Raw genomic sequence first — 27,714 nt, 5'->3', positions numbered from 1 at the left:
CCTGAGCTGTGAAGAACTTGACCACAGCCATCAGAGACTTGAAAACAACAGGGATGAGGCGGACTGTAACCATGTCCTAAACTGCCTCGGGGATCAGAGGAGAAGAGACAGGAGTCCTCTGATCCAATCCACTTACTGTGAACAGTCGTGGAGTTAAAACAGGGTAAAAGGAATGAGCCAGCATTCCCAGCCAGCCCAGCCCGCGGAGTGAGCCAAAAGCCCACACGAGCCGAGTCCGCATCAGATGGCAGCAGCTGCCTGCGAGCACAGTGGCACTGTGGGAAACGAGACCCCTCTTGCAGGGGAGAGGGGATGCTGTCCCACGTCCTTAGGTTTGCAGATACCCTGCTGCTGAACAAGGGCCTCAAAGCCAGAGCGTTCATCAAGGATGAAAGACAAAGTCCTTCCCAGAGTGGTCTCTTGAGCGTGAAACACACACACTGCCACCAGCCACCCAGGGTGCCCGTCTGTGCTCTCGGCGCATGACCCTGGAAAAGCCACACAGGGAGCCTGCACGGGCTCCTTCCCGCAGAGGAGCACGGCCCCAGAAGCTCCTCTAGACAGAGAGGTCGTGGCAGCTCTTCAGCGGGTCTGTGAGCACCATTCCCCGCTTCTGCTCCTCCTTCCCTTTGGGACGCCATCGACTTCTAAATCCTACTCCGTGGCTGTGGTCTCTGGAATTCCTTGCACTGTTTATGCCGGAATGTTCTACGCTGGGCCTCAAGGGCCTCAACCACTCAGCTTTTTCGACTCGACTCCACTCTGCATCTCAGCTACCCAGAGGCTCCCTTTCTTCTCTGCCAAGGGGCTGATACATCTGGCAACACTTAACTCGTCCTTAAACTGTCCCCACCTGCAAACCCGACAGACTCACGCGACTCCCTTTAGGCAACCATCTCATCCAAAAGTAGCCACAGGAGAAAACAGCTGCTGGGATACATACGTGATTCAAGCAAGGTTATGGGAACTCGCATTAGTGAATTCGATCTCCTCATTCAATTCTGTAGAAAATTCAGGATTCACAGAGAGACCCCAAAACCTCCTATGAGAAATTCTGCAGTGGCAGCTAGCCCTGTGGCTAGAAAACAGAGGAAACCCCAAATGCACCCGAAGCCAGCCATCCCTCCCCACTGGCCCAGCATAAGACACCCTCAGACGTCCTGTCAAGTCTTAGCCATCGTCCCTCCTGGCGGCTGCAGTGGCATCCCGCCGGCTGCCCCGGCCACTCTGGCTTGTCCGTGTCTACACTGTAGCCAGAGCGGTTCCTAAACAATACTGACCCAATCCTATCACTCTCCTCTGACAACCCACCACCACGCCTGGGACAGTATCCCAGCGCTTCACCCGCAGCCCTCGCTGCCCTCTCTCGGGTCCGCCGCCCACACCCTGCTGACCTCCCGAGTCACCACTTCCTCTCCGCTCGGTGGACCACACGCACCCTTGGCTGTGCCTCGGGGGAGCCGCGGGGCCTCTCTGCTCACCTCTCCCATCTGGATGGCTCCTGCCCCACACACCTGCGCGGCGCCCCCTCATCTGGACTTAGGGGTCTGCTCAACGGTCACCTCTCAGAGGCCTTTCTGAGTGACCGTATCAAACAGCACCCCTCCCCGCGACCCCCAGCATGGAGGCCGGCACACTGCTTCAACTCTCTCCATTTCCCTGAACACCGCCGGGGCCTCAGTCATTCGTTCTGAGTGTCTGCTTCACCCTCGCCAGAGCGTGAGCTCCAGAAGGACTCAGGGCAGCACCCTGGGGGCGGGAGCAGCGCCCAGCACCGGTAGTTTGCTCAGTAAAGACAAAGTGAAGGAACACACGAATGTAAACGAGCACTTTCTGTCTGGCAGCCTCGGTACCCCACAGTGGGGCATAAAGATGAATGACAGGCAGGATGGACTCATTTCCCTGGAGGAACTTTAACCCTCGCACTGAGGGGCAGAAAGCACAGTGACATGAGCTCTGGGGAAACGAGCCGAGGGGTCAGAGAGGAGGCAGGGACAGACGAGGGCCAGATTACGAAGGAGTCTGAATCCACGCTAAGGAACAGGACAGGGACTCCCCCAGAGCACCCAGCACCCAGCACCACACGGGAACACAAGAAGTGAAGAACCTGAAGTCAGAGGGTCAGAACGCAGGGGCTCTCGGCATGGAAGGAAAGGAGACATTGTAGGTTTCTAGGAAAAGCCACTGCCCGCCTGGAAGGGGGAGGAAGCTGGAAGAGAAGCATGGTGACTCGGTGGGGGACAAGTGGAGTCTCTGGCACCTGCGACCGTGGGTCTAGGTCACAGTGCTTTCTCTAGTGGCCGAAGAACCCTGGACAGACTCAGAAATTCCACAACCCTGCTCCCTGACCTTCTTCTCTGTCGGGGACTCACGCCGTCCTGACAGAGCTCAGCCACATGGGTCCCACGCCATGGGAGCGACCTCTCAGCCGTGCACGAGGAGCCCTTGCCAGATGAGTAAGGTTAACATACGCTTTGTCATGCTTTCCAAAAACAAGGGATACCTGTTTTGCAGTGAAGTCTGACACAAATGCAGAGACTCCCCAGGGCTTTTTCCTAGTCGGTAGCTTGAAAGTCCAATTCTAAATGGGGAGACAACATTATTTACAATTTTAAAAATCGAAAAGTTCCCAAAGATGGGCATTATTGTTGTTTTCCACTTCGTAATGCCATGGAAGTCCCACATGAATGTATGTGTATGTACAGATACATATATACACATATAAACATGAGGGGAACATGTTAAGGAGGAAAAAAATGTGAATACAAAGCAAAACTTGTGTTTTAATAGTAAAGGACACCCGTATACAGCGAAGGGCAGAACATGTCTCAAGGTCAAATTCAGCATCAAGGTTTTCCAGCGCCTCACACATCTGGCTGAAGGGCTTGTTACTGGCCCAAATTTTAGTGATCTCATTGCTCAATAAATTATCCTCTCCAGCTTCAGCCTCTAATTCTCTAAGAAGCGTACAATGCAGAAGCAGGAAGAACTAGACTGAGTCCTTTGAGGGCTCGGAGACTCTTAGAGTCAAAGTCAAATGCCCTTAGGGAATTCCTGGCCAAACAAGCTTAACTCCTGGGAGCAAGCGAGCTGTGCTCCTGAGGGGCAAACCTCTGGGGGAGGCGGGGGAGAGAGGGCAAGACCCGGCAGACAAGCACAGAGTGAGACGTCAGCTCTGTTCGACAGAATATCCCACAACCAGAAGTGCGGAGAGCCAAATGACTGGAAATGAGCCGTCTGACCCTATGAAGCATTCTAATCCTCTTGATGAGAGCCAAGGAAAGGAGTTTATTTACAGGAGCTGCTTAGCTGTCAATCTCAATCTCTCCTCCCCCACCTTACATCTCTGCTGTGTCACATTCTCTGAAGAGGGGCCTCCCCAGAAAGGAGCCGGGGAGCCAGGGATGTACCCCAGGAGGCAGACAGGGCTGGATGATCATGACCGCTGGCTTCCCCTTCCTGCGTCCGTCTCCTGCCAACAGGGAAACTCGAGAGAAGACTTCAAAGAATCTTGAGCTGGATGTCTTCTGGACAAAAACCGCTCCTCGGCTAGTACTTTTTAAACATAACTGGTCCATTTGATCATGTTTGAAACAAAACATAGTTGTACAGAATAACAGATATCATCTAGACTAGGAGGCCCTTATTTTATCTGTGAGAAAAAACAAGCTCTGGGGACTTAGAGACTGGCCCATATCACTGGCATGCTGGGGCTTGACAGGGGCTAGACCCAGGTGGCCCTGCAGCCGCGCACTGGCCTGATTCTGCCCAAGGTGTGAACCAATCGATTCACAGCTTAACGCGCTGCGTCATTTCAATGCCCAAATGACTATGGCACTGTCCGTTAATACCAGTAAAACATGAAATCACTACTGATCTGAGGAGAAGTCCCAGCTGAGAGAAACAAGGAGTAATCTGCTTAAAAGAAGCAAGCCGCGGCGCCTGGATGGCTCAGTGGGTAAAGCCTCCGCCTTCAGCTCAGGTCATGATCTCAGGGTGCTGGGATCAAGCCCCGCATCAACTCTCTGCTCTCTCTGCCTGCTGCTCTACTTGTGATCTCTCTCTCTCTCTCTGTCAAATAAATAAATCTTAAAAAAAAAAACAACAACAAAAAAGGCAAGCCCTATTGTGAGGACACTTCCTAGAACAAGATGTTATTTAAAAGTCACAGTTCTAAAAAAAGTAAAATAAGATAAAAGTCACAGTTCTGTGACACATCTGAATTTGCACACAGTATGACTGACAGATAATGTTTTATTCTAGAGCAGTAAATTATTCTCTTGCATGTGCAAATTTTTATGAAAAAAAAAGAGAAAACAAACTCGTAATACACAAAACAACAAAAATCAGGGAAAACCCCAGGAAACATAATTTGAATTGACCCTGCCTTTGTAAAGTAAAACATACTGGCATTTTTTTCTAAAGGGCTTTCAGGGGGAGAAAAAAAAGTTTGAAATCAAAAGCAGATCTGAAGTTTGGTGGCTGAAAGAATGTAACTTAGTAAATTCTGAGCACCTCACATTTCAACACTATCCTACCTAGTTAGCCTGTTAAAACTAAGTGAACAAACCACCAAAAAGTCTTCTAACCAATCAACACAGCCCAGACCATGGTTTCTATTTTAAACTTAGCTTTACCGTGGCACTACCAAGACAAGACAACCCCAAAATAAATACCATTCACTTAAACAACTTCCTTTACAAAGGCTGACCGTCCCTTCTCAGTGCCCAGTCGGGCGCTGTGCTCATTTCCACTTGTGGATATCGAATTTTCAAGGTGCAAACACATTCCAGGAAAAAACTCATCGTTTCTTGGATAAAGTTCGGTGCAGGCTCTCGGTCTGCAGTTTGTTTTCTTGATTTAAGAGGATTTACTTAACATTCGACCGTACTGTGGGTCGTGAAACACAGTCCACTGGACACAAGTGCAGCTTCTCAACACACCAGCTCCCATGCACGGAAGCCACAGCGACAGTCCACTAACGGGGAAAAGCAGACACCGAGGAGGAGAACAATGTTGGCGCTGAGTCGGCCCCAAGCAACCCAACACAGAGCTTGCCAGAGGGGGTCTGCGCGGAGTTCAGAGCTTGGGACATAGCTTCGGCCTGGTAGGGTCCTACCAGAGAGACTCGTTCAAGGCTGTAGGCTTAGCAAATGCCGGGCAACAGCCCCTGCTTGGCAACCGGGTTGGTTTTAAGAGCAAGCAGAACGTGGGGCACGTCCCACTGTCCTTGGACAGAGCCACGCGGCTTGTGGAAGAGGCGCCAGGGAGGGGACCGTTCCCCCAAGGAAGGACTGATCTGTGTACTGCTATCATTAACCACTTCAGAACTGGTTAATTTTGTATCCTGGAACTACCGGACTAATGTGTTTAATCAAGAAATAAAGGTTAAAGTAATCAGTTATAATAAAAAAAAAAAGTGGATCTACCTGAAACTAAAGTGTGCCCGTTTAAAAGCCGAAGAAACTGCAATGCAACAGCCACATGTTCTTTTAAGTGGCGCACGTTCTAGAAGGCAGAAAGCCATGCAGGTTTGTCTGCACTCCACGGGCCTAAACAAAGTCATTTCTTGAGGATGTCTTCTTCCCACGGCCCCCGGCACTCTGGAACCGCTGTTCCGCGTTCTGTGTGTGAGACAGCTTTAAATACGCCCTGCCGAGGGGCCCACTGTCTGAGCCTGCGCAGGGACAGCCACACGGCCACCAGGCCGACTGTTCACAATTTATTTGGTAGGTTAATGACCCCGAGTTTGGGTACTTTATCTGTGATTCGATAGCCTGTGCTCCATGAGGGTTTTCCTCCCCGTGAAAATGGAAGAACATCATTTCCAGAGCCCCAGTCACCGCTCTGTAGGAATCCTGTACCAAACAGGCAGTAAACACAGCATTTTCTTACTTACAACTGCCAGAGCTCTCACTGGCTCAACAGGGCACGCAGTTTAAAATAATAAAATCAGAATTAAAAAAGGAGCTAGTATGCTTTGATTCCTACTGCTTGAAAACGTTCACTTCCCAAAAATGACTACCAGACGTCTGCAAGGCAGACCTCCCCCCTACCCCGCGCCCCGCCCCGCAGCCCCGGTGTCCCACAGCTGTCGCTTTACTTACTTGTATTTTAAGAGCAGCCACTGAATTAGCCAGAGTCCTACGAGGATCATGCCGTTAATTTCACAGATAGAAAAGGCCCACTGCACTCGGTTAAAATGGTCGAAGAACGTGTCCGGCAGCGGGGGCTGCACCTCCTTGGGAGGCACTCGCTCGTGGACGACCGAGATCATCACTGTGGTGAGGACGAAGCAGGCCAGCGCATACAGAAAGGCCAGGCACGTCTTGCCCCACTCCATGGGGTACTGGGAGCGCTCCGGCTCCGGCATGGGGATCTTGATCATCTCCTTCCTATAGCCGTTGGGCACCCCGTTGGGCTTGGCCTGGAGGCCGGGGCCGGCCGCACCTGCGCCCAGGTGCCCGTTGGCATGGCCGTTCTTGTGCGCCTCCATGTGCTGCTCCACCTTCAGGGTCTCGATCATGTCCAGGAGCCGCTGCCCGCTGTCGGCTGACACGCGGCACAGGGGTGGCCGCGTGAAGTCCTCCCGGGTCAGGCCGATCAGGTCCCGGCCCGTGAAGTGCTCCAGGGGCTCACAGTACTCGGGCATGGCGTGCTCCAGCAGCCAGTCTGCCACCTTCTTGGGGGACCAGTACGCCACCTCCTTCATGGTCCCGGCGGGCGGGGGTCAGCGGTCCCGCGGCGGCGCGCCCATGCTGCCCGGCCTCATGCCGGGGACGTGCGTGGCCAGACGTGCGGGGCCGCTCTCGCTCCCGCAGCCCGCACACCGCTCTCGGGGGCTCTCGGGGCCGGCGCGCTCACCTCATGGCGCCCCGGCCGTCTTCCTTCTGCGGAGGCAAGAGACACAGTCAGGAGGGGGCTGTATGCAGATCCCTGCAGGGCGCACGGCCCAGAGCGCGCGCGTCAGGAGGACGCAGGCCCGGCCCCTGCGGAGGCCACATCTGTCCCGCCCCCACTGGCCCTAAGGACTGCAGGCTCCCCGGCTCGCCTTCCCAGAAGGAGCAGCAGAGGACACCCCGCACGACCGTATCACAGCCTCTCCAAAGGCGTGTTGCCTAAGCAAACGCAACAGGACTTCGGATGGCTCAGGGGCTCCCTCCGCGATCACCTGCTCACTGAGATAACCTGAAATCAGGCAGCAAATCTGCCTCATTTACCATTCTAGCCGGTGGAGAAATGTTTTCACGTGTACATAAAACCCAACAACCTAACAGATATAGGAGAGAATCACAGAAACGTTGAGCCTCAGGACCATCTGGTCCAACAACATGCAAAAATACCAATGAATCCCTTTTTCCTCCATGCGGGGCATTTTCTACTCTTGTCCCACCTGTTTTTCCTTAATAAACATGTACAACTTTTGCAACACTTATAATTTAAAACAAGAAAAGTTAAGAACAAAGACCCAGTTCTATAACAGATTACCATGGTTAGTGAAATATGTCATCAGCAGAAGCCAGACCATAATCGGACTCAAGATCTCCCACAGGTAACCCCCGGGTGAGCTGTAGCTTACTCATCTGTGAAAGGAACAGAGTCAAATACCCACTCACAGGGCTGTTGTCAGTGCTTTAAAAACCATACCTAAATCCAGCACTGAGAGGAGTCTGTTGATCCCACATCCTTTTTCTCCTTTCTCAATTCTTCTATCCTATCCAAGAGGTACTGTCTACTCTCACTGTGAAAACACCCTAAGAGTGAGCTTAACTTCTTTCCCTCACAAGGTGAATGTTGTATTAACTACAAAAACACCTGCACGGATCCGTAGGGTTCATGGCTAGAAATCAGTATTGGCAGTATTTCCCAAGTATGCCTTGTAGAATAATCATCTGATAAAATGCCCTTTTCAAAAAATAAAAAATCCGAATTAAGTCTGAGGAACTGCATACTAGAGCATCTTCTAGAGAGGGCAGCATGTATTAGTGTATTAGAAGCTCTAGAAAATCCTCCAGGAGGAAAATTAGATAGCAGGATTTCTCAAATGGATGTCACTAAGTCTGTCCTCCTGGCCACCTCCCCAGTGACTCCCGTCAGCAAACTGGGAGGTACTGGCACAAATGAGACGGAGGCTCCGCTCTACCGAACCCCAAATCTGATTGTGGAATGAAGATGGACAGATGTCCACTCCTAATTTCCCCATCAAATAACAACCAGTGAAATGGCAATAAAGTTCAAGCTAACCCAGATTTTGCAAAAAGGTTGGGTGTTCTTCCTTCTGTGTATGCTGCTGTTCCAGTGCTTTCTATAACATGTCTGTCTGCACCCACCCCCCTTCAGGAGACCATGAGTGACGGTGGAAGGGCTACGGTCTTGAGCACCCGCATTACTCACAATGCAGGGGTTCACTCAACATCTGCTCATATCTCAAGAAATGTCCCTCACATCTGTCAACATGTCGATGGTGGAAGAGAACACAAAATCTACTGGAAATGCCACTGATACTGAAAACTGCTTCAGAGCAATCTGGATGGTCAAGGAACATGATAAGGTGGGCGTTCTTCAGAAATATGAAACCAGAGTGGACTCTGGCCATTTGACAGGCACCCTAGAGGAGCTTGGGTCATCACTAGGACCACCCGGTGGCCAGAGGACACGAGCCAAATGGAAGTCCAGCCAGACGGTCCTGCAGGAGAGGAGATCTCCTGGCATCACACCCTGGGTCTTGCCCCAAACACTCCTCAGTGGATCAGCCCAGGGAACCCTTGCCCACCTTGAAGCGGCTATGAGAGCTTAAAAGAGAGACTCCTGGTGGGATGTTCAGGCCCAAAGGAATGAACGGGCTTCTCAGGTGGGTTCCTTGCTTCCCCTGGCCAATGTGGGAAGTCTAAGTCTACCAGGAGGGGAAACCCCTCAGAACCACAGAGACCAGACCAATGCCAACATGTTATTTCACTCCTCTCTGCTGAGCAAACTGTCAGATAATCTCCTCTTAAGATCTCACCATCTTTACAACAGGAAAACAGCACATGGTCAGAGATGATATGGGACTCTCATCAGACTCACTCACTCTCTCTGTGTGTCACACACACACACACACACACACACACACACACGAAGGAACGCTAACCATACTCATCCAGCAGGCAGCTGCTGACAGCGAGAGTTACTCCGAAGACACAGTGAGATAGGCCAGTGGCTCCCACCAATAACTAGGCCAACACAGAGTCGGCTCCCTAAGAGCCACGCTGGCACTCTCCCATCTCCTCTCCAACAAGTGCCACGTCCTCCCTCAGTCCTGCAGATGGTTCCCAGCCCTGTCCCCTCCCTGCATCCTGACACCACCAGTGTCTGCAACGATGCCCGGGAACTGGCTTGTGTGCCCAGTGCTACGATGCGTGTCAGCCATTTGAGATGGGGAGCCAGCAGCTGAGACCCAACTCGGCCATCTCCCTCCTTGATGGAGCCCTCGAACCCTGCCGAGCCTCAGTTTCCTCTGGAAAACAAGGGTACAGCCTTACCCAGCTTCCTGTGGGCTGCTCCTGCCAGGAGGCTCCCATCAGGGAGAAGGAATGAAAGCTATTCACTACTCCAAGAAATCTGTCTTGTTCTCCTGGTAACGTCCTGCTTTCTTCCTGACACCCGACTGGGCCTGCGGTGACGTCTCGTGAATACGGACTGAAGCTGCCCCTTCCAAAAGCCCAATCATTCCGCCACACGAGTTCAAAAGGCCTTCCAGATTTCATGAGAAAGCAAACCTTTGTTTCTCAAGCAAGCTTTGCAGCTTGAAAATAAAGGTATAGATGCTATTTTTATGCAGATGATACCAAAATCGTATAAAAGGGAAAAAGGTCATTTCTCTGGAAGTAAGTGCTTGGCAGGTACTCGGAACGTCAAAGGCCATGGCTCATGGGTAGGACTTAACTAAGACCTCAGGCCTGGCCGTGGGAGGAGAGGTGGGAGAATCACTTCCTCCGGGTCCCACACACTCACTTCAGAACAGAATCAAAGACACTGCAGCATTTCTGAGAAGTGTTTCCACATCTAGACCCAGAAGACTGTAGGTTAGGCTGAGCTCAAAAAACTACCACCAGCACCTCCGGCCTGAAAAGCCATCCTGAATCCACTACTGGACAATGTTCAGAAACCATGCATAGCTCAAGTCCTCAGACTTGGTACTCAGAACTCAAAAGTCGTAAGAGAATAAAATCTTGATATTCCCCAGTACCAGAATATGAGCAATGGAAAAGGAGCTGGAGGGCTCGTTCACTCACAAGTCTCACCCATAAGTAAGGTGAAGTCCAGTGAGACTGTGCAGTGTCTAAACTCTCCGGCATAGCAGAGTTAGCCCCGGAGAGAGACAAACCCACCATGCTTTCCAGGGCCGCCCGCTGCAAATATTCACAGATGTCCACATGAGTGAAGGGCAGTCTAAGCGTCCTTTAAAAAAAAAAACCAAAAAAACACAAAAAAACCAAAAACCAAAAACTAGCTACAGAGTCCTATAGGATTAAGGGCAAGGACAACAACACCTAGGCCTTATACATTCCAACCTAGCAGGGGTTTCTAGGAGACCCCAACTGAGTGAAAAATAAATGTGCTAAAACAATTTGGCTCCAATTCTTAGAACAGGTATTTTAAGCTTTAATATCATAAAACCCATCAGACAATATGCCACAACACACTATGAACTATTTATAGCTAATTATCAAAGCCAGCTCTCTAGAACCAGAAAAACAGGTTAAAGCAATTATCCTAGTAATGAAAACAAAACATTAGCCAAACAAAATAACTAAATATTTTATGAATATGTGTTTCTCCCCACTCCAAAAGAATCTACTATATTATCTTATTGTCTGGCGTAGTCTAGAAATAAGACATTGTTGTATTAACACAAAGCTACCATATCAATTAAACAATGAACTCAAGTTTCCAAGAATTCAAATGCCAGAAAATGCGTAGTGTACCCATGAAGCAACTGCTCAGAACATCTGAGTTCTAATAACTGCTCAGTACTTTACTCCAATCCCACTGCCTCAGTCTCCTAGAATGGAAGAATTTATTCCATCTGCTTCTTGCATTAGTTTAAGGAATTTATGCACAACTGACAGTGCTTTGGGTAACATAAAGCAAGACATAACAATGGAAGAAATTTTTATACTGAATATTATTTATTCTTTGAAGAGTCAAGGAACTTTTAAAGTAAGTGCAATGAAATTAAAAATTGAATTTTTACAATTTTTTTAAGGCACAGTGGACCCAAGACAGAGTGAACTTAGCTGCCAGTTCAATGGGGAGAAACTACAGCAAAGTTCCAGATGTTTCTACCTGCTGATAGTGGTAAATCAGAGTAGAAAGTAGTGTGCTGCACATTTAGTCTTAGAAGCACATACTGAGTTAAACGTTCTGCTTCTTGTATCAAATCTTTAAAAACAAGAGAAGTAACATGGGCTTTATATGTGAAGTCTACTCTCCTAGCTCAAATAATCAACTCAGTCAAGATCAGAACTGGGGGAGTGTGGAGGAGTTCAGACCTCTAACACGAAACTACCTGTGGGTGCTTTGTTAATGAGCAACACGAATCAGAAACTGACATTATTGTCTTGAAATACACGAACCGCCTTTCAGTAAAAAGAGTAAGTCCAGAAAAAGGTCTTTGCATCCCCGGAACCTTCCATAAAAGGCAGCAGTGACTATCGGACCTTCTAGGGCAATGCAGTCCACTCCAATACTCAGGAGACAGGAGTCCAATTCTCCTCTAACTCAATCTGGTGAACTCTGGAATGCTTTCCTCCAAACTCATTAGCTTTAGATTTTTGTTGTTATTGTTGTTACTTAACACACAAAGAGTTAACCTAAATAGGCAGAATTCATAAAACTGTATTTATTTGAAGAGAAGGAATGGCTATAAGAGCAACAGCACAGTTTCAGCTGAAACACCTGCATATTAACTTCAATCCGCAGTGGAAGAATTTTAGATTGCTCGTGATGCCTTAACCTTTAGATGGTCCTTTTAAATTGCTATTACATGCAGCGTTCACAATTCCAGAGTCAAACTCTGAGTAGCAAACAAAATTGTCCTGTAAGCAGTGGCTCCCTGAACTGCTTGATTTTGCAGAGATGGGAGAAAGACGGGGCTAGGGGCTGCTCAGGCTGCCCCCTTAGCTGGTGCCATCCTCCTGCCCCCCCCACTCCTTGTCTATTTCACCATGTTCGACACTTAGATTTCACAGTATCTGACACCTATTCTTTCTCAGCAGCTGCCCTGTAACTTAACGAACTGAACAACTCCCTTTACGGGGCCCCTCCCTAAAATGACCCATGCAGCAGCCCCACCGTGTTCCAGAGGGAAAGAGAAGAGTCCTGGCTGATGAAAGCAGTGTGTAGGAAATAATAATAGGAAACTGGCCATGTCAACTTCATGCTACGTATCATGGTTCTGTTCCTTCCTGGATTGTTAGAACCGTGTCATCTATCCATTTCAAGGAGAGCCCTACACTACCAGCAAGACCAGCTAATCCCTCTTCCCATACTCTGAGCTTCCATTTGAGTCATTCTGGGACAGACTAGAAACCTTTTGTAGCCAGAAAATTCAATGTATCATTTATTACGCCAAGAATCAGAAACCACCTGAAAGTTACACAGGGAGAATTAAAAACAGTATCATACAACAGAATACTAAGCCTCCATTAAGACAGGACTAGATTTCTATAGCTGCTGTGATACATATGTATACTTTTGTCTCTCAACAGGCTACAGAAGACAAGAATACCATTTTTGTAAACATATATGTATCAAAACTATTCAGAGGAAAGAAGGCTGAAGGCACATATCAACTTCTGTTGCATTTGGGCAATGAAATCATAAGCTAATTGCTTAATTTTTTTCAGTGTTTTAATTTCCCTAATAAACACATACTGCTTGTGTTTATTCGAGCATAATCTATGTTTTTAAACATGGATGCTGCACTGTAAGATTAAACACAGACGCTTCCTACGTTACCTTTCTTTCAAAATAAGAAGTGGGCCTGCAGATTTCTCCAAGTAATTGGAACCTTTGCCTCCTCTATGTAACTAACTCCCCAAGTCCTTCAGATTTCCAAAACATAATGGTCCCAGGAGATGAGGCAGACCATCTACAAAGATAAAGCTCAAATCCTGGAACCCAAGCGCATCAAGAAATTTCTGTCTCAGATACTTCCAATCATTCCAGAGAGAAAACAACAACAAACCATTAGAATTAAAACTGTTCCATCATCTAGATTTTCAATGCTCATCTCTCCAGGTATCTACGGCCAAATGTCAAAGACCGTTGGGAAACTCTGCCCTCTTTTCATTACAAGAAAAACCTTGCAGACCTCTAATGATGAGTAATCACTACGGCTTTCCCCTGGCGTTTTTCTTAGAACCCAACTACCAAAACTCTGAAGATGATCTACTTCTACTTTACTGATTAATAACCACCTGTGTCTGAAACCAGCAGGACATTTTAATATTCATCTGGCCAACCTGTTGTCCTCGAACCCAGACTCACTGTAGCAGCACCCCAGAATGCTGGGGCATCATCAATGTTTGCAGAGTCCACTGGCTCTCGCATCCAGCTGCTGTGCACAGTGGTGATCTCATCTGCTCCACAAGGCCTGGGAAAGGCTCCCCATTTGCTTCTGCTTTACTTTCCACCTCCGGGATTTCTCTACCTTATGGCCTTGCCTTACACTGTCCTGTAGACAGTGGACCTGGGCTATACCCCTGCTCCAGTGGGTAGGAGTTTTCCTCACAAACATTCATCGTACACCTCCCGATTGTGCTTTCTGCCTATAAGGCCCTTCATACCCCCTACGTTCATCCTTGTAGGATTATCGCCTTCAGGAAGCCCAGTTTCATTTGCCTCTGACTCTTTTGAGCCTAACACACACTATGTACTTAATAGATGTTTGCTGAACATGTGAATAAAAAAGAATGCAAAGAGGGGCGCCCAGGGGATTCCGTAGGTTAACCCTCTGCCTTAGGCTCAGGTCATGCTCTCAGGGTCCCGGAATCAAACCCTGCATCAGGCTCCCTGTGGGAAGGGAAACCTGCCCCTCCCGCTGCCCCTCCCCCTGCTCATATGCACACATGTGCACATACATGTTCTCTCTCTCAAATAAATAATAATTAAAAAAAAAAAAAGAATGCAGAGATGGACCCAGTGATGTGTACCTCTTTGTACATCAGCACAGAAAAACCTACATAAATATAACTGTGGGAATTTTAATACAAAACTGAGTTGCCAAGTACAGAAAGGGGATTTCCCATGTACTAAAAGCCAGAGTGGGAAACATAAGAAGCCAAGACACTGAGCCTGGAGGATACCAGCTGTAGATCCTAGTGGCCAGGGGCTGGGGTTTTAAGATTCAAGGGCAGGGGACATGGCCTGAGCCCAGATCCAGACAGGCAACTAGAATTAAAACCTTGAATTAAACCAGAATCCCTCTAGGACTAGAAAAGTTGGGCGTGTGAGATCAGTACACAATAATGCAAACTTCAAACTCACAGGACTCATGTGGTGTGGGTTCCAAGCCAACAAATTAATGCAAATAAAAAAGGCAAGTAACTACAAAACAGCACTTAGGGACCCTCCACCAGCAAGAGTTCACAGCATTCCCATGGAATAAGTCATCTCAGCCAAGGAGGAACAAGAATTGAAAATTACCAGTCACATGAGGAAATAATCCACCACGAGGGAGAAATTTGGCAGGTGCGACAAACAGGAAGTTTGCCAGACCACGAACTTGAGAAAATAAAGTACGTTAGAAGAGGCCATGAAGGGAGTACACAAAAGACGTCAAGGCAAGTTGTAACCTTAAAGAAGGAACCAGACCTAGCAGGAAAAAAGACGGTGTGTTTAAAGAAGGTGCAGGCTGATGCCCCAGGAGGAAGGGGGAGAGAACAAAGGATTAAGTGGGGCTCATAAGAGGACAAGAAATGGGCAAATGTGTAAGGTGTTATCCGTTTAATGTGTTTAAAGGCAAGGGACAGGTTTTTTCAAACCCCAAGCTCATGCCACCCAGCAGCCGTATCGTCTTGGGGTTTTTTTTGTGCGGCGGGGGAGGGGCAGGAAAGTACACGCAGTGGATCAAAAGATGATGCAGACTGAAAAAAGGTGTCTAACTGAACATATGTGTTAGTTTCCACTGCCTCTTCAAGTTCCCCCGACATGAGCGTGCAGGGATTTCTGAAAAAGAGGAAATAGAAGAGGCAAGGAGAGGAGGAGGCCGGGGAGCAGGTAGACTAAGTGTTGGCAGACCCAGGGAGCAGGACCTCAGCCTGGAACAAGGAAGGGTGAGAAGCCTTAAAGGGATGAGGAAGCTGGTGGCACAGGGACCTTGTAAGATGGGGGTGAAGGTGGAGCTAAAAATAAGGGCTGGTTGAAAGACCGTTTAACAAGTTCCCTCCAGCTTCTCAGTGCATGCAGCCCAACCACCCCCGCCCTTGCCCCTAGCTGAGAAGCCTGGACCCACCTTCTGTGGAAGGGGGGGATGAACGGTCGCCAGGATAGGGGGCACCAGAAAGCAGTGGCATCATGGGGCCCCAGCTCTTGATTTCAGCTCAGGTCATGATCTCAGCATCCTGGGATCAAGTCCCACGTTGGGCTCCCTGCTCGGTGCAGAGACTGCCCGGGATTCTCTCTCTCTCTCTCTCTCTCTCTCTCACTCTCCATCTACTCCTCTCTAAAATAAATAAATCTTTTAAAAAGAAAAAGAAAGCAGGGGCATCGCACTGAACAGGGACTAAGTAAAACAGATGCAAACAAATGTTAGTAAGTCAGCCCTGCCCTAACCCTTTATCTCATTGGCTCCCACAGTACTGGCTGCCGGGATGAAAACTTCCAGGCAGGTGAACCGATCCATGTTTTCTGAACCCCAGACATTTTATAAGAACACAGACCGTCTTGTGCTGAAATCCAAACAAACAAGATTCATGAAAAGTGCTTCCAGACAGCATTTTTAGTGCTTCCTTTAAAATATGGACAAATAAAAATTAGCAGACGTCTGAAGAAATTCTCTGATAAATATGAAAGCCAGAGATTAAAACAAAACAGAACACAGAAGACAAAGACCAAGTAGGGAGGTACAATGTTAAGAAAAACTAAGGTTCATATCCTCAAACGGGTGCAATGAGCAAAATGATGCACACACAAAAAGGCATCCAGAGAATTTTAAAAAGAAAGCTCTTTGTGAATTCACGGTAAATATGAGAAATTCACTATATAGTAAGTTAGAATAAAATCTCTCAGTAAAAAAAGACAAAGAGAACCGGAAAAAAGGTAAAAACATCAAACACGGAAGCTAGGAAGTTCCATATGTGAGTGGTAGAAGTTCATGAGGGCACAAGAGAAAACAGATTTCTTGGAACTTAAGGGGATGTGACCAGCCAGATGGAAAGCGGCTGTCAAATGTCCAAGAAGCATGGCCGAAAATACAAGATATGTTCCTGCTATTACTATTCTGTATTAACAAATTATCTGAGGGGTGCTGGGTGGCTCAGTCGGTTACGCATCAGACTCTTGATCTCAGTCAGCTCAAGTCCTAACCTCAGGGTCGTGAGTTCAAGCCCTGAGTTGGGCTCCGTGCTGGGTGTGGAGCCTACTTTAAAAAAAAATCATTCTAAAGAAAAAAGGGGAGCACGATCTTGAAGGATGCTCTGTCTCACTGCTTGTCGCCATCCTGGTCAAACTTCCATCCACTCCCATCTGCACCTGCTTCCAGTCTCCGCCCTCCACCTCCCTTACGAGCATTTCCAGCCCCAGCCAGAAGAGACCCCACACACTTCAAGCACAAAGACCGCGTTCTTGGTGTGGAGGACAGCAGGATATGCAGCCCCAAGATCGGCTGCCTTGGTAGAAGGTTCATCTTCAGGTGAAGGCAATCGAGAGGAAGCAGAGACAAAGAATGCTCTCTGCTCTTCTCCCAGCTGTCCCGAAGCTGGACACAAATTTGTAAAAGTCTCCCCCACCCCTCCACCAGGAACAGCAGACATGAATCGGGAGACAACTTGGGACTCAGCCCAGAGGAATCCATGAAACGAAACCTGCATTCCTTTTCCCCGTGTAATTTGCCTTCTCACGTTTGCTGCCCTGGATAAGCTCCAAGTCTTAGAGCCTCTGTCTTGCCTCTACTCAGAAAATTCAGTGTTCTTTTGTTAAAATGCTGTATTCACCCAGGTTCTTACCATTCTTTCCAGTCATTCATCCCTAAGTGCTCCCCTGTGTACACCCCATAACACTTTCATAAACTCGTTTGCCTTTCTCTAATTAATCTGTGTTTTGTCAGTCTAATTTATGGGGCCCCAGCCCAAGAACCTGAGATGGTTAGAAGAAAAGGGGATTCCTTCCCTCCCTGTGATATCTACGAATGGAATTTTTACTGCATTTTTAGTCGCACTCCTGTAATGGGCCATGGTGCCTCTTTAATACAATATAAATGCCCGGAATAAAAGCACTATAAGATTTTGATACAATTCATAGGCAGTAACCATTTTCCCAAGATTTCCCCAGTTCAGATTTCAAATATATTCTTCCCTTGTCTCACACACCATGAAAACGTCCTGGAAGGCTTAATACTTCAGTTCCTAAACTGCTTCTCTCCCAGAATGCTTCTGCCGCCCAGAAAGGGTTAAAAAGTCTTACTTAGATGTGCGCTGATAATTTGACTCAGAAGTATGGCCATTTTTATTTATTTTATTTTTTTTTAAAGATTTTATTTGTTTATCAGAGAGAGAGAGAGAGAGAGAGAATGCACAAGCAGGCAGAGGCAGAGAGAGAAGCAGGCTCCCTGATGAGCAAGGAGCCCGATGCGGGACTCGATCCCAAGACGCTGGGGATCATGACCTGAGCCGAAGGCAGCAGCTTAACCGACTGAGCCACCCAGGCATCCCTGGCCATTTTTAATAGTCAGTGGGGGCTCTAGAAGACCCACGCCTAACAGTAAGACTCAACTAATTTGAAGTATACCTTTAGTGTTTAAACTGGGGACTGCTCAGTTTCAGCTCAGGCTGAAAGGACACACCACAGTTTCCTGATTAGTCCAAAATAAAAAATCTTATCTGTAAGGAAGAAGGTTTTTGTTTTGTTTTGTTTGTATAGCACCCTGAGGATTAGAAAAACCACGGAACTCAAAACTCTTCCATTTCGGTGAGAAAAGTCTACGCTATCTTTTCTAAACTTAAACTTACAGAAATAAATGTAACTCACTGAGGTAAAAGGAAAGCTAATTTAGGGAACATGACCCCGGAGCATAACACTGAGTTCCAAAATTAGCAACAAGTCATAGGTCCAGATAGGAGAAATCAAGTTCAAGTCTATTTCCCAAAATAAATTTCTAATACTTCCATGGACAGCAAGAGGAGTGCAAACTATTTTCAGACTACAGAGCATCCCAAGGGGTACATTAGAGGTTGATGGCGTTTCCATGTACGTCCGCTGGGCAGCCTTTCCCGTGAGGACACTGCCCACGTGCCTGCCATATTCTCCCACAAAACGCTCCTCTGCCTAGCTCGGGCCCTGGACCCCATCTGGTTCCCTGGAAGTCAACAGAATCAAGGATCCCGAGAAAGCAAGTGGGGGTCTCCTCTACCTTTATTCCCATGCTCAGAAAAAGATGCATGAAGCATTTCCTCCCATCCAAAGCTAAACCAACTCTTAAAAAGTGAGTCTCTATCAGTGCATCAACTTCTCTCTGGTCACCATTGCCCATGACTTCTTGATTCTAACTATCTGATAATTTCTCAAACTTCCAGGGCCCCCCTTCAGTGAGCCTCTTTATTTTTTAAATTAAAAATGATTTTTCATTTGAGGATAGCTGACACACAAAATTACATTAGTTTCAGGCATACAACATAGAGGTTTAACTGCTCTGTAGTTGTGCTATGCTGTGCACTTCTCCATTAATGGACCAGTGGCTCCTAGCACCAAAGTTCAGCTGGAAAAGGGCCTCAGAGACAGCTGTGGACTAAGGTAGAATACCACCAGGGGGCAGCAGAGAGTCCACAAACTCACACACCCAGGCACCCTTCCCAAGCAGTAAAGGATCTGGGAGACATCCTCCAACAGAGATCCCACACCCAAGCAATACAAGGAGGCAATCCAATTACAAGAACTAGAACCTCTCTGTCTTCCAACCCCCCAACTGACGTTACTTCCACCAGACCCATCTGATTCTAACGTGCATTTTGAGACCCTGCCATCAACAATGTGGCCGCGTCCAGTTCTAGGAAACCATGCTGTAAATCAGAGCCATCCCGCACCTCACCCAACAAGACAATCGCTTAGACATTTATTCTTGCTCTACACAACAACTTAATAAACTCTATTCTCTGGCTACTGTAACCTCATGCAACAAAATTAGAACCTTGCACATGATAACCCCACATCAATGACAACAGCTGAACTGTAAAAAACACTGTGTAAAATCACTTAAGTTGTAGAACTGGGTAGCAAGAGGCGTGGTGAAAAAAAGCCAGAAGATCTGAAAAAGCACAGCGAAGGCTGCAGTTCATGCGGTGAAATACAAGTTTTTTTTTTAAAAAAAAAAAACCAAAACGTGGAAGACAGCTGACACACAATGTGACATGAGTTTCAGGGTATGACACAGTGATTCAACCTCTTCATGTGTGATGTTGCGCTCAACTCCAGTGTAGCTCCCATCCATCAGCTCAGGACACTATTCAGTACCAGTGACTGTTCCCTTTGCCGACCCCTTCATGCCCGTGGCTCATTCATTCCGTAACTGGAGGTCTGTACTTCCCACCCTCCTTCACCCCTTTCGTCTATGCCCCAACAGTTTGCTCTCTGTTCAAATATGTTCCTTACTCTCAACAAGCTTCGAAGGTATATCCCTGTGCTGTGTCGTGGTGAAGTACATTGTGAATGGGTCATGAAGTTTCCTCTCAAGTTCACCCGCATTTACGAAGTCTCTAACACTAACACAAACGTGACATCAAGTACGAACCACGGCATTGGACAAACCACCATGGAAACACTCGGCCAAACACTTCACAAGTGAAAACACCGGGCAAAACAGTTTTTATCTGTCCCAGATTGCAAGTACAAAGAACTCCTAAAAAATCAGTTAAGGAAAAGACTTTAAACAAAGAATACAAATAGGCCAATCCCACACGCACAGCCAACCAACAAATGTGGAGGAAAAAAAATTCAATCTCACCAATGAAAAACAATCACAGCTACTGAGCTGCCAAAGATGAAAAAGAACCATAATTAAGACAAAAAACAAAACAAAACAAAACCCTCCAGCAACTGCACATTCTGTCAATCCCACCTCTGAAGTATCCTGAACCCACTCACATCTCCCTCCTTCCACACAACCACTGTGGCTCCATGCCACACCTCAAGGGAATTCCTGCCTCGACCTCCTCTGCTCACCTCCCACCCAAACTCCCAACTGCATTCTCCATAAGGTGGCAACAAGAATTTCTTAAACTCTGTGACTCCTATCTTTGAAATCCTACAGTGCTTCCCGCCACTCTGAGAATAAAACCCACGCTCAACTGTTACATAGCTTACAAGACCCTTCCTGCCCTTGTACAGCCAAGTGCTGCCCCCGCACACTTTAATTACGGGAGTCTGCTTCTAGTTCCTGACGGCCTCAGGACCTTTGAACAGCCATTGCAACCCAGGACCCGGTCACCTTCTTCTTCACTCACCTTCCAGGTCTCTACTCCTACGTGATCTCTTCTGACAACCCTCTGTGATCATCCCCTGACCCACATCATCTCCCTTAGTGTCTTTCTGTCCTACCACCACAGAAGCTCCGTGAAGGAAGGCCCATTGTATTTTTCCGCTACAGTATCCCAGGAGCTAGCACCGTGCTCAGCACTCAATATAAATCTCTGCTCCATGAATGAAAAAATAAATACTGGATAAGGAAGGCAGTTGCCTGTATCTGACTCTAAGAACACTGGTCTTAAATCCAGATTCTTCACAGTGTGACAATAGATTATGCTCCTGAAAACTCATTTTCTCTCACCTATAAAAAGAGAATAAATCCATAAAATACATCATCAAAAAAATCATTAAAAAATAAATAACCTCTTAAAAAGAAATACAGCTAGGATTTTCAGATGGGAAAACATACATCCTTTAATTATACCGCTTTCTCCTTTAGTAGGAAAAGATAATGACACGAGCCATACTGACTTAAGAACTTAAGCATGCAAACATGCAAAAGGAATGCAAAAGGAATAGGCCATCCAATTGTTATGCTTAAGGAGAAGTTTCAAAGAGGTAGCTCAGTTTTTATTCTTTGCCACAGGCAAAGTAAAAAGAAAATCCAGAGTTAACGCCATAAAATGCAAAACTGAACGTAATCAGAGAAAATTTAGAATTTCATATTTACACAATGAATTAGAGTAAAAAGACGACTTTCCCCTCCGAATTATAAACACAGTCATTTCCCACCTAAAATGAAGCCATTCCTTTTTTTTCAAAGTGACCAAAATCCCCCTAGGGAGGACGCTGGGTCAGGTTGGTAAGAGTGTCTCAGTGAGGGACACAGTACCATCGTGGGCAACAGGACACCTTACAGGCGTTTCCCAGTGGCTTCAGAAAGAACGAGAATGAGGTTCTTTATGGATAGACTGTTCGTTCATCTGAAGTCGCAGCTGAGGCCTGGCTGAGGCAGGACAGGGGAATCAGGCAGACCCGAGCAACAGGATGGCGAGATGGCCCGTCGCTAAGCACCTCTCCCCTAACAGAGCCTGGCCACTGAAACAGAGCTGCAGGCGTGGGTCCTAAACTGTGTCTTTTTTAAATGCCCAGATCATGGAATGCTCACTTCCACCCCCAAATTCTGCATGCATTAACAACCTAAACCATTTGACAAAATGTCAGTAACACGTCCAACGAGAACATTATGTTATCATAACCTGAAAAGGGGGCCCGGCTCATTAAAAGCATTTCACCGTCTTGTCAAATGAGCTAAGGATGCAAACTGTGGGATCAAACAATTTAACTTCCAAATGTCACAGGTTATTTCGGCATAAAAGAGAAACAAGGAGCAAGGGAAACTATGGATTTCATTTGTAAAAGGACAAAACAGCAGCTGTGAAGATCGAAACTGGAAAATGACTAAGAATGGCAACTGTACCCTACATTTGGGGGGACAGAATCTCTCGATAAGGAGGGCATTTAGGAACTAAAAGTGCCAAAAGTGGCTTTCCAAATTATTTCTGAAAACTACGTTCTTACCAGTAAGTAACAGGGGCGGTCAGGGGTGGTCCCGCGAGTGGCCACACCATTTCTGCATTGTGTTCCATGCCTATGTTGAGGGAATCAAGTTACTAAACACAGAACGTAAGGTCCTCGTCTAAAATAAGCCCTGCTTATGCTGACCTCGGGCACGTTCCAGAGACTCCCTGTCCATAAAGGGGACTTGGTCAGTGTTCAGAGAGCAGATGACCCACGCACCCTGGCAAGGGTGACAGGCACAGCAACCACGCTGAAGACGCGTGCTCAAATTCACCTTCTATTTATACTCCTAATGAGCTTTTCTCTTTGGTATAAACAGAGCCACGCTAAGAGCTAAGGACTGAAAATTATCCATATCTCTAAGAGCCAAGTCACATCATGAGAACAAGACCATTTACTAATAAGCACGTACTAAGCACTGAACAGTGTCCGGGACACTCTGGGAGCCCCAGGAACACACACCACGCTCCTGGCCAGCAAGGTTCCTCTGGCTCCAACAGTAAACACTTGTTCAGCGAGTGAGCACATTGCCATGACTAGTACCTTGTGTATCCGCACTTACTCGGAACTGACCCTGGTGATGGTCACCACCACGAAGGAGCAGCAAACCCGTGTCCACAAGAACAGCAGAATGAGCCACTGAACCCGGAGTTACTTTGTTATTCCCCGAATGAGTACGAGTTTTGTTTCTACAACTCCCCGCTGTCCCGGGCAGCCATTCTTAAAAAGCCGTGAGTATCTCCCACGGTGAGAACCCATGATCCGGGTAGAGCGACGCGGAGGACACGACAGGTAGGATAAACGGAACCGTAAGTACCAAGAGTGTGGAACGGGAGATAAATACAAGGAATGCATGTAAGGTTCAGCACGAGCAGAAATAATCAGAGACCAGGGAAGACTGTCGTAACCTTCATGTAAGGCAATGCAACGTTCATTACCAAATCCACATCCTACTTGTTGTCGCAGAATTCCTAAGAATCCGGCTTACAGACATATTAACAAGTCGAGACGTTGGTGCAGAAGCATTCACTGCAGCCGTGAGGGCAGAGCAGAAGCATCGAAACCACCTTCATCGTGATCTGGATAAAACAATGTGGAACCTCCTCACTATAGGCCACACGGTTATCGGAGGCCGAGGTGCACCTGTGGTTGCCAGCGCGTCTGTGACACCGAAGTGTGGATTATTTTCATTCTGAAATGCATCTGTGGGGGGGCGCCTGGGGGGGCTCTGTCGGTTTAGCGTCCGACTCCTGACCTCAGCTCAGGTCTTGATCTCAGGGTCCTGAGTTCAAGCCCCACTCTGGGCTCCACGTGGGGCATGGAGCCCACTTAAAATAAATAAATAAATGAAATAAAGTAAAACATATGTATTTTGCTGTATAGATGTACACCCACATTTATAAGCATAAAAAGTCTATAAGTACACACAGTCAGAGGCTATGGGACAGCAATGCTGGAGACTGGAGTGGGGGGGGGCATCACTTTTCCATATGTGATTTCTATGCGATAATCATGTACCACTCTGTGCTTAAAAAAAATAAACATGACAGAGAGTACGAGAGGAAAAAGAGAAAAAAAGAAGGAAGGGAGGAAAGATCACTGAAGAATTCTCAAGTCCAGCCAGTCCCAGACTTCACCCTCCCTGGCCACCGCCTCTTCATGAGGCTTCAGGTTCCCTGTATCTTTAGAAACCCATCCAACCCTGCTGGCAGCAGAAACTCTGGTCAGGATGAAAGGAAAATGGAGCAGACCCTGGCCCAGTCCCCCGCAGGCTCTGCTAACCCACCGTCCCAGAGCTGAGTTGCCGCAGAGTAGAAGACAGACCTTCTCTCCTTAGATCCTCTGGAACTCCCGAGGTCAAAACTACTAGACATACGTATCTGTGCCTTTTGTATTAGGCAACATTTACATGGTAGTTAGCTTGGGAAATAAGAGCTGAGATTACATTTAATTGACTTTTGACCTGTGGGGTCTCAGCTGGCCCCAGTCCATCTCTGGGAAGAGTCCTCAGGTACAACAAGAAACCGACCAGCGGCATCAGTACCCTTAATGAGCAACTCTACACTGTGATAAACGGTCTTCCTGGAGAGCCTGCGAGGGTATGGAGAGACACATGTGATACTGTGCGCTGCCGATTTCAAGCAAGCTTCTGTGCAGTCTGCGTACAGCTCAGTCGTGGGTTCTGTGATGACTGTATCACAGAGAGATCTACACGACTGGACAATGAGAGTTTGGGTCTACACGCCAAACTCATGACAGTTACTCCCGGCGACTTAACCCTCCCACTTTCCTTCTTACAGCTCAAAATTTCGTATCATGAACACTTAATATTTTTCTCACAAAAGACTGTAAAAACCAGTTGCTGTTTGAAAGGTGGATACCCTCCCCCAACACACACACATACATCCCCATCTCCCACCCCACCCTCCCCCAAAATCCCAACACACCCCCTTATCTTCTGTTATCAACGGAGCCCCATGAGCTGCCAGACTGGCTTGAGCAGACAAGATCTAAATTACAGCAAAACCAGCCCTCGAGATCATTCTGGTCTCACGGACTCCCCAGGCCTGGCACCCTGGGCTTCATTTTTATGAGCTACCAGTTTCATCACAGGACCCCGGGAATCACATGCCAGATCAACAGCACCACCGTATGCCGGCTGAAGCAGGCTCGGCACAGAGCAACCTGCTTCCGGTCATTCCCAGAAACACCAAACGCGAGGAAATCAAAACAGCAAAGGTCAAGGTCTTCAGAAGCGGGTTATTAATTCCAGCAGGAGTTACACACAAAGTACAATGGCTTCTTACCAAGAAGGAAGAAAGTGCTTTCTAAAAAAGCAAAATAAAGAAAAATGAATGTTTACAGCTTTTATTTGCAGGTACTTTATAAGCTATAAAATTATCTGATTCTCTCAGCAAAAATTCTAGGTTTATTGTACCTCTATTTTACCAGGGAGGACGTGGAGGCTCAGGAAGGGGTTCCAGGTTAGATCTTCGTACCACACTTTTAATACTATTATATCAAGGAATTATCCAGAATTTCTCATTGAGTTTTTGAGATGAACAGAGCCAATAATCCACCTCTTCCTTTTATTAAAAGGACTTTTGTTGCAATTCTAGTATATCAGGATTTTAAAAATTCATACAGGATTTTCTTTCAAATTTGTATTCTCATGTTTGGCCTGAAGTTTTAGAACAATCCTGTCTCTTTAATTAGTTATTTATTTAAATATTTTATTTATGTGACAGACAGAGATCACAAGCAGGCAGAGAGGCAGGCAGAGAGAGAGGAGGAAGCAGGCTCCCCGCTGAGCAGAGAGCCCGATGCGGGGCTCGATCCCAGGACCCTGAGACCATGACCTGAGCCGAAGGCAGAGGCTTAACCCACTGAGCCACCCAGGCGCCCCCAATCCCGTTTTTTTTTTTTAAACATGTTTTTTTCAAACCACCAATCTTCTAATAAAGCAAGACAGAAGGATGATCTTCCTCCTGTGCCATCTGAATGAAACGGTGTGAACATCACACGTGTAACCGTGCCAACTCCGCAAGAAAAATCTGAAAGAACACCAAGAAGAAAGAGGAACGCAGTATTTTGGAGACACAGGATATAGAAATTATTTGCAAAAAAGATCACAACAGCCTTATAATGAACAGTTTCCACTATCCTTCGTAAAAATTACATAACTTTGACTTGGACTGCACTTCATGTGATTTTTTAAAATTGCCTTAAATATAAAATTCTCTTAATACTGTTTCATATACACACAAAACACATACATACATACATATATACATATAAAATTCTATATTAGTAATGTGCACTGCTTTTTTCTCAATAGGCACAGACACTCTCTTCTGACTGGAGTGTGGTCGTGGCTGCTGTCTCTCACACACACACTTAAACTTGAAGCAGCCACAGGCCTGGTGCTTCTAGTAGGTGCCAGAATGTCCCAGAGCGGGTCTGAATTCTCCCTCCTTCCTTCGCTAATAACGGCTACCGTTTGTGTGATCTTGGGCAGGTTACCAAACATTTTTTTCTTGTTTCCTCAACTCTAAAATGAGAATAAATACTATCAATCTCAGGTGGCTAAAATAAGTATTTTTTTGCTTTTTTGTTGTAAACAATGTGAAATGTAGGGAAAAGCTGCAGTAATAGCACAGAAAATGGAGGTATACCCTTCACCCAGTTTCCTTTCTGTGAACAACTGAGTTGACCAGAGTGCAGTTATCAACACCAGGAAATGAATGCTGTCATGCTCTCAGTGACCAAGAGACGGACCTTGTTTACATTTCCCCCATGTCCCTGCAGTGTCCCCTCTCATCAGTCTCCCCCAACATGTGGTCCATCCTCGATCAGCCCTTGCACTTCCGGGCCTTGACGCCATGGCCCACAGGAGGTACCTGGAAGGGTATCTCTCAGATGCTCTCTCCGGGTTAGCTTGAGGTTGTGCATTCTGGGCAAGAACACCTCAGAAGCGATGCTGTATCCTCTTCAGGGCATCGCAGGACGGGCTGACGTCCCCATGTCTTATTACTAGTAATGCTCGCAGGTGGTAACCTCGGAGAACTGTTGACAAGCCATCGTTCTAGCACACCAGTGATGACTCCAACCATTGCAAGGGTCGGGCTAAGAACACAGATTCTGGAATCAGGGAGATGGGCCTTCTTGTGCCCACTCCACCAGTTCCTGCCATGTGACCACAGGCGGGTTGAACTCCCCCACCTTCCCTGGGCGGACAGTAGAGACGATACCACCTGCGAAGTTGTCACAAGGCCATCACAAGGTTCTGAAGAAGACAGAAGGAGAAACACAGGTAAAGCACTCAGTGCCTGGAAAGATCTCGAATGTTCCATCAAAAGGTGGGTTTGGGGCACTGCGGGGGGAGGCTGGAGGGCTGGGGTGGGGGCGCGGAGCCAGCAGCTCATCTCTCCCTGCAGCAGGCTGCGGCGGGCTGGCCCCTATTGCTGTGGGAGTTAAAATCTATGATGAGACAATCCCCCTTTTAGAAGACAAATCTAATCCCAAAGGAACCAGAAAATAAACTTTAAATGAATCCTGAGGGCTCTGGGTATGCAAGCTGACACCTGAAACACTTCTCCATCAGAGCCTATGAAGAATCGTAACACCAATCACTGCACCACGGCCTCAGCCTCGGAAAGCCACGTCCAACCCACCAACAGGTGAGAGTAACAAGAGACACACTTGTACGCGGGACAGACGGTATGACGTCCTGCTGCTTAGCTGTTAATTACCAAAGTATCAGAGCAACGCGTGTGTTCTTGGAGCAAACCTATCCGACAGACATCGACGCTCAGGCTCCCAGGGGCCCTGGTGACCTCTAAATGACTCTGAAGAGCCCTGAATGTTCAGAGGGCAGTTTAAGCCAAGAACTGAGCAGGAACAAGAATCCAAGGCCACGGGTGCCTGGGTGGCTCGGTCGGCTGCGCGTCTTGACTTTTCATTTCGGCTCAA

The 27,714-nt window shown here is 47.3% G+C and overlaps 1 protein-coding gene across 15 annotated transcripts in view; it reads right to left on the bottom strand.

The window, feature by feature from the left end:
• Window positions 1–27,714, bottom strand: part of SGMS1 (sphingomyelin synthase 1) — a 269,326-nt gene that overhangs the window by 32,344 nt on the left and 209,268 nt on the right. For 12 of the 15 annotated variants that reach the window (XM_047703349.1, XM_047703354.1, XM_047703351.1 and 9 more), the window contains 2 exons: window positions 6,108–6,890; window positions 2,504–2,581 (listed from right to left, as the gene is read on the bottom strand). In XM_047703349.1, the coding sequence (XP_047559305.1) occupies window positions 2,504–2,581; window positions 6,108–6,712 (683 nt within the window). In that variant the 5' untranslated portion in view covers window positions 6,713–6,890. Of the gene's footprint in view, window positions 1–2,503; window positions 2,582–6,107; window positions 6,891–22,242; window positions 22,392–24,689; window positions 24,709–27,714 lie in introns of those variants that run through there. The other 3 variants (XM_047703362.1, XM_047703357.1, XM_047703363.1) reach the window with 3 other exon arrangements.

Source organism: Lutra lutra, chromosome 14, assembly GCF_902655055.1.
Source record: "Lutra lutra chromosome 14, mLutLut1.2, whole genome shotgun sequence".
Lineage (NCBI taxonomy): Eukaryota > Metazoa > Chordata > Mammalia > Carnivora > Mustelidae > Lutra > Lutra lutra.
Note: the sequence above shows the minus strand (reverse complement) of the source record. Positions and strands in the feature narration are given on the sequence as shown.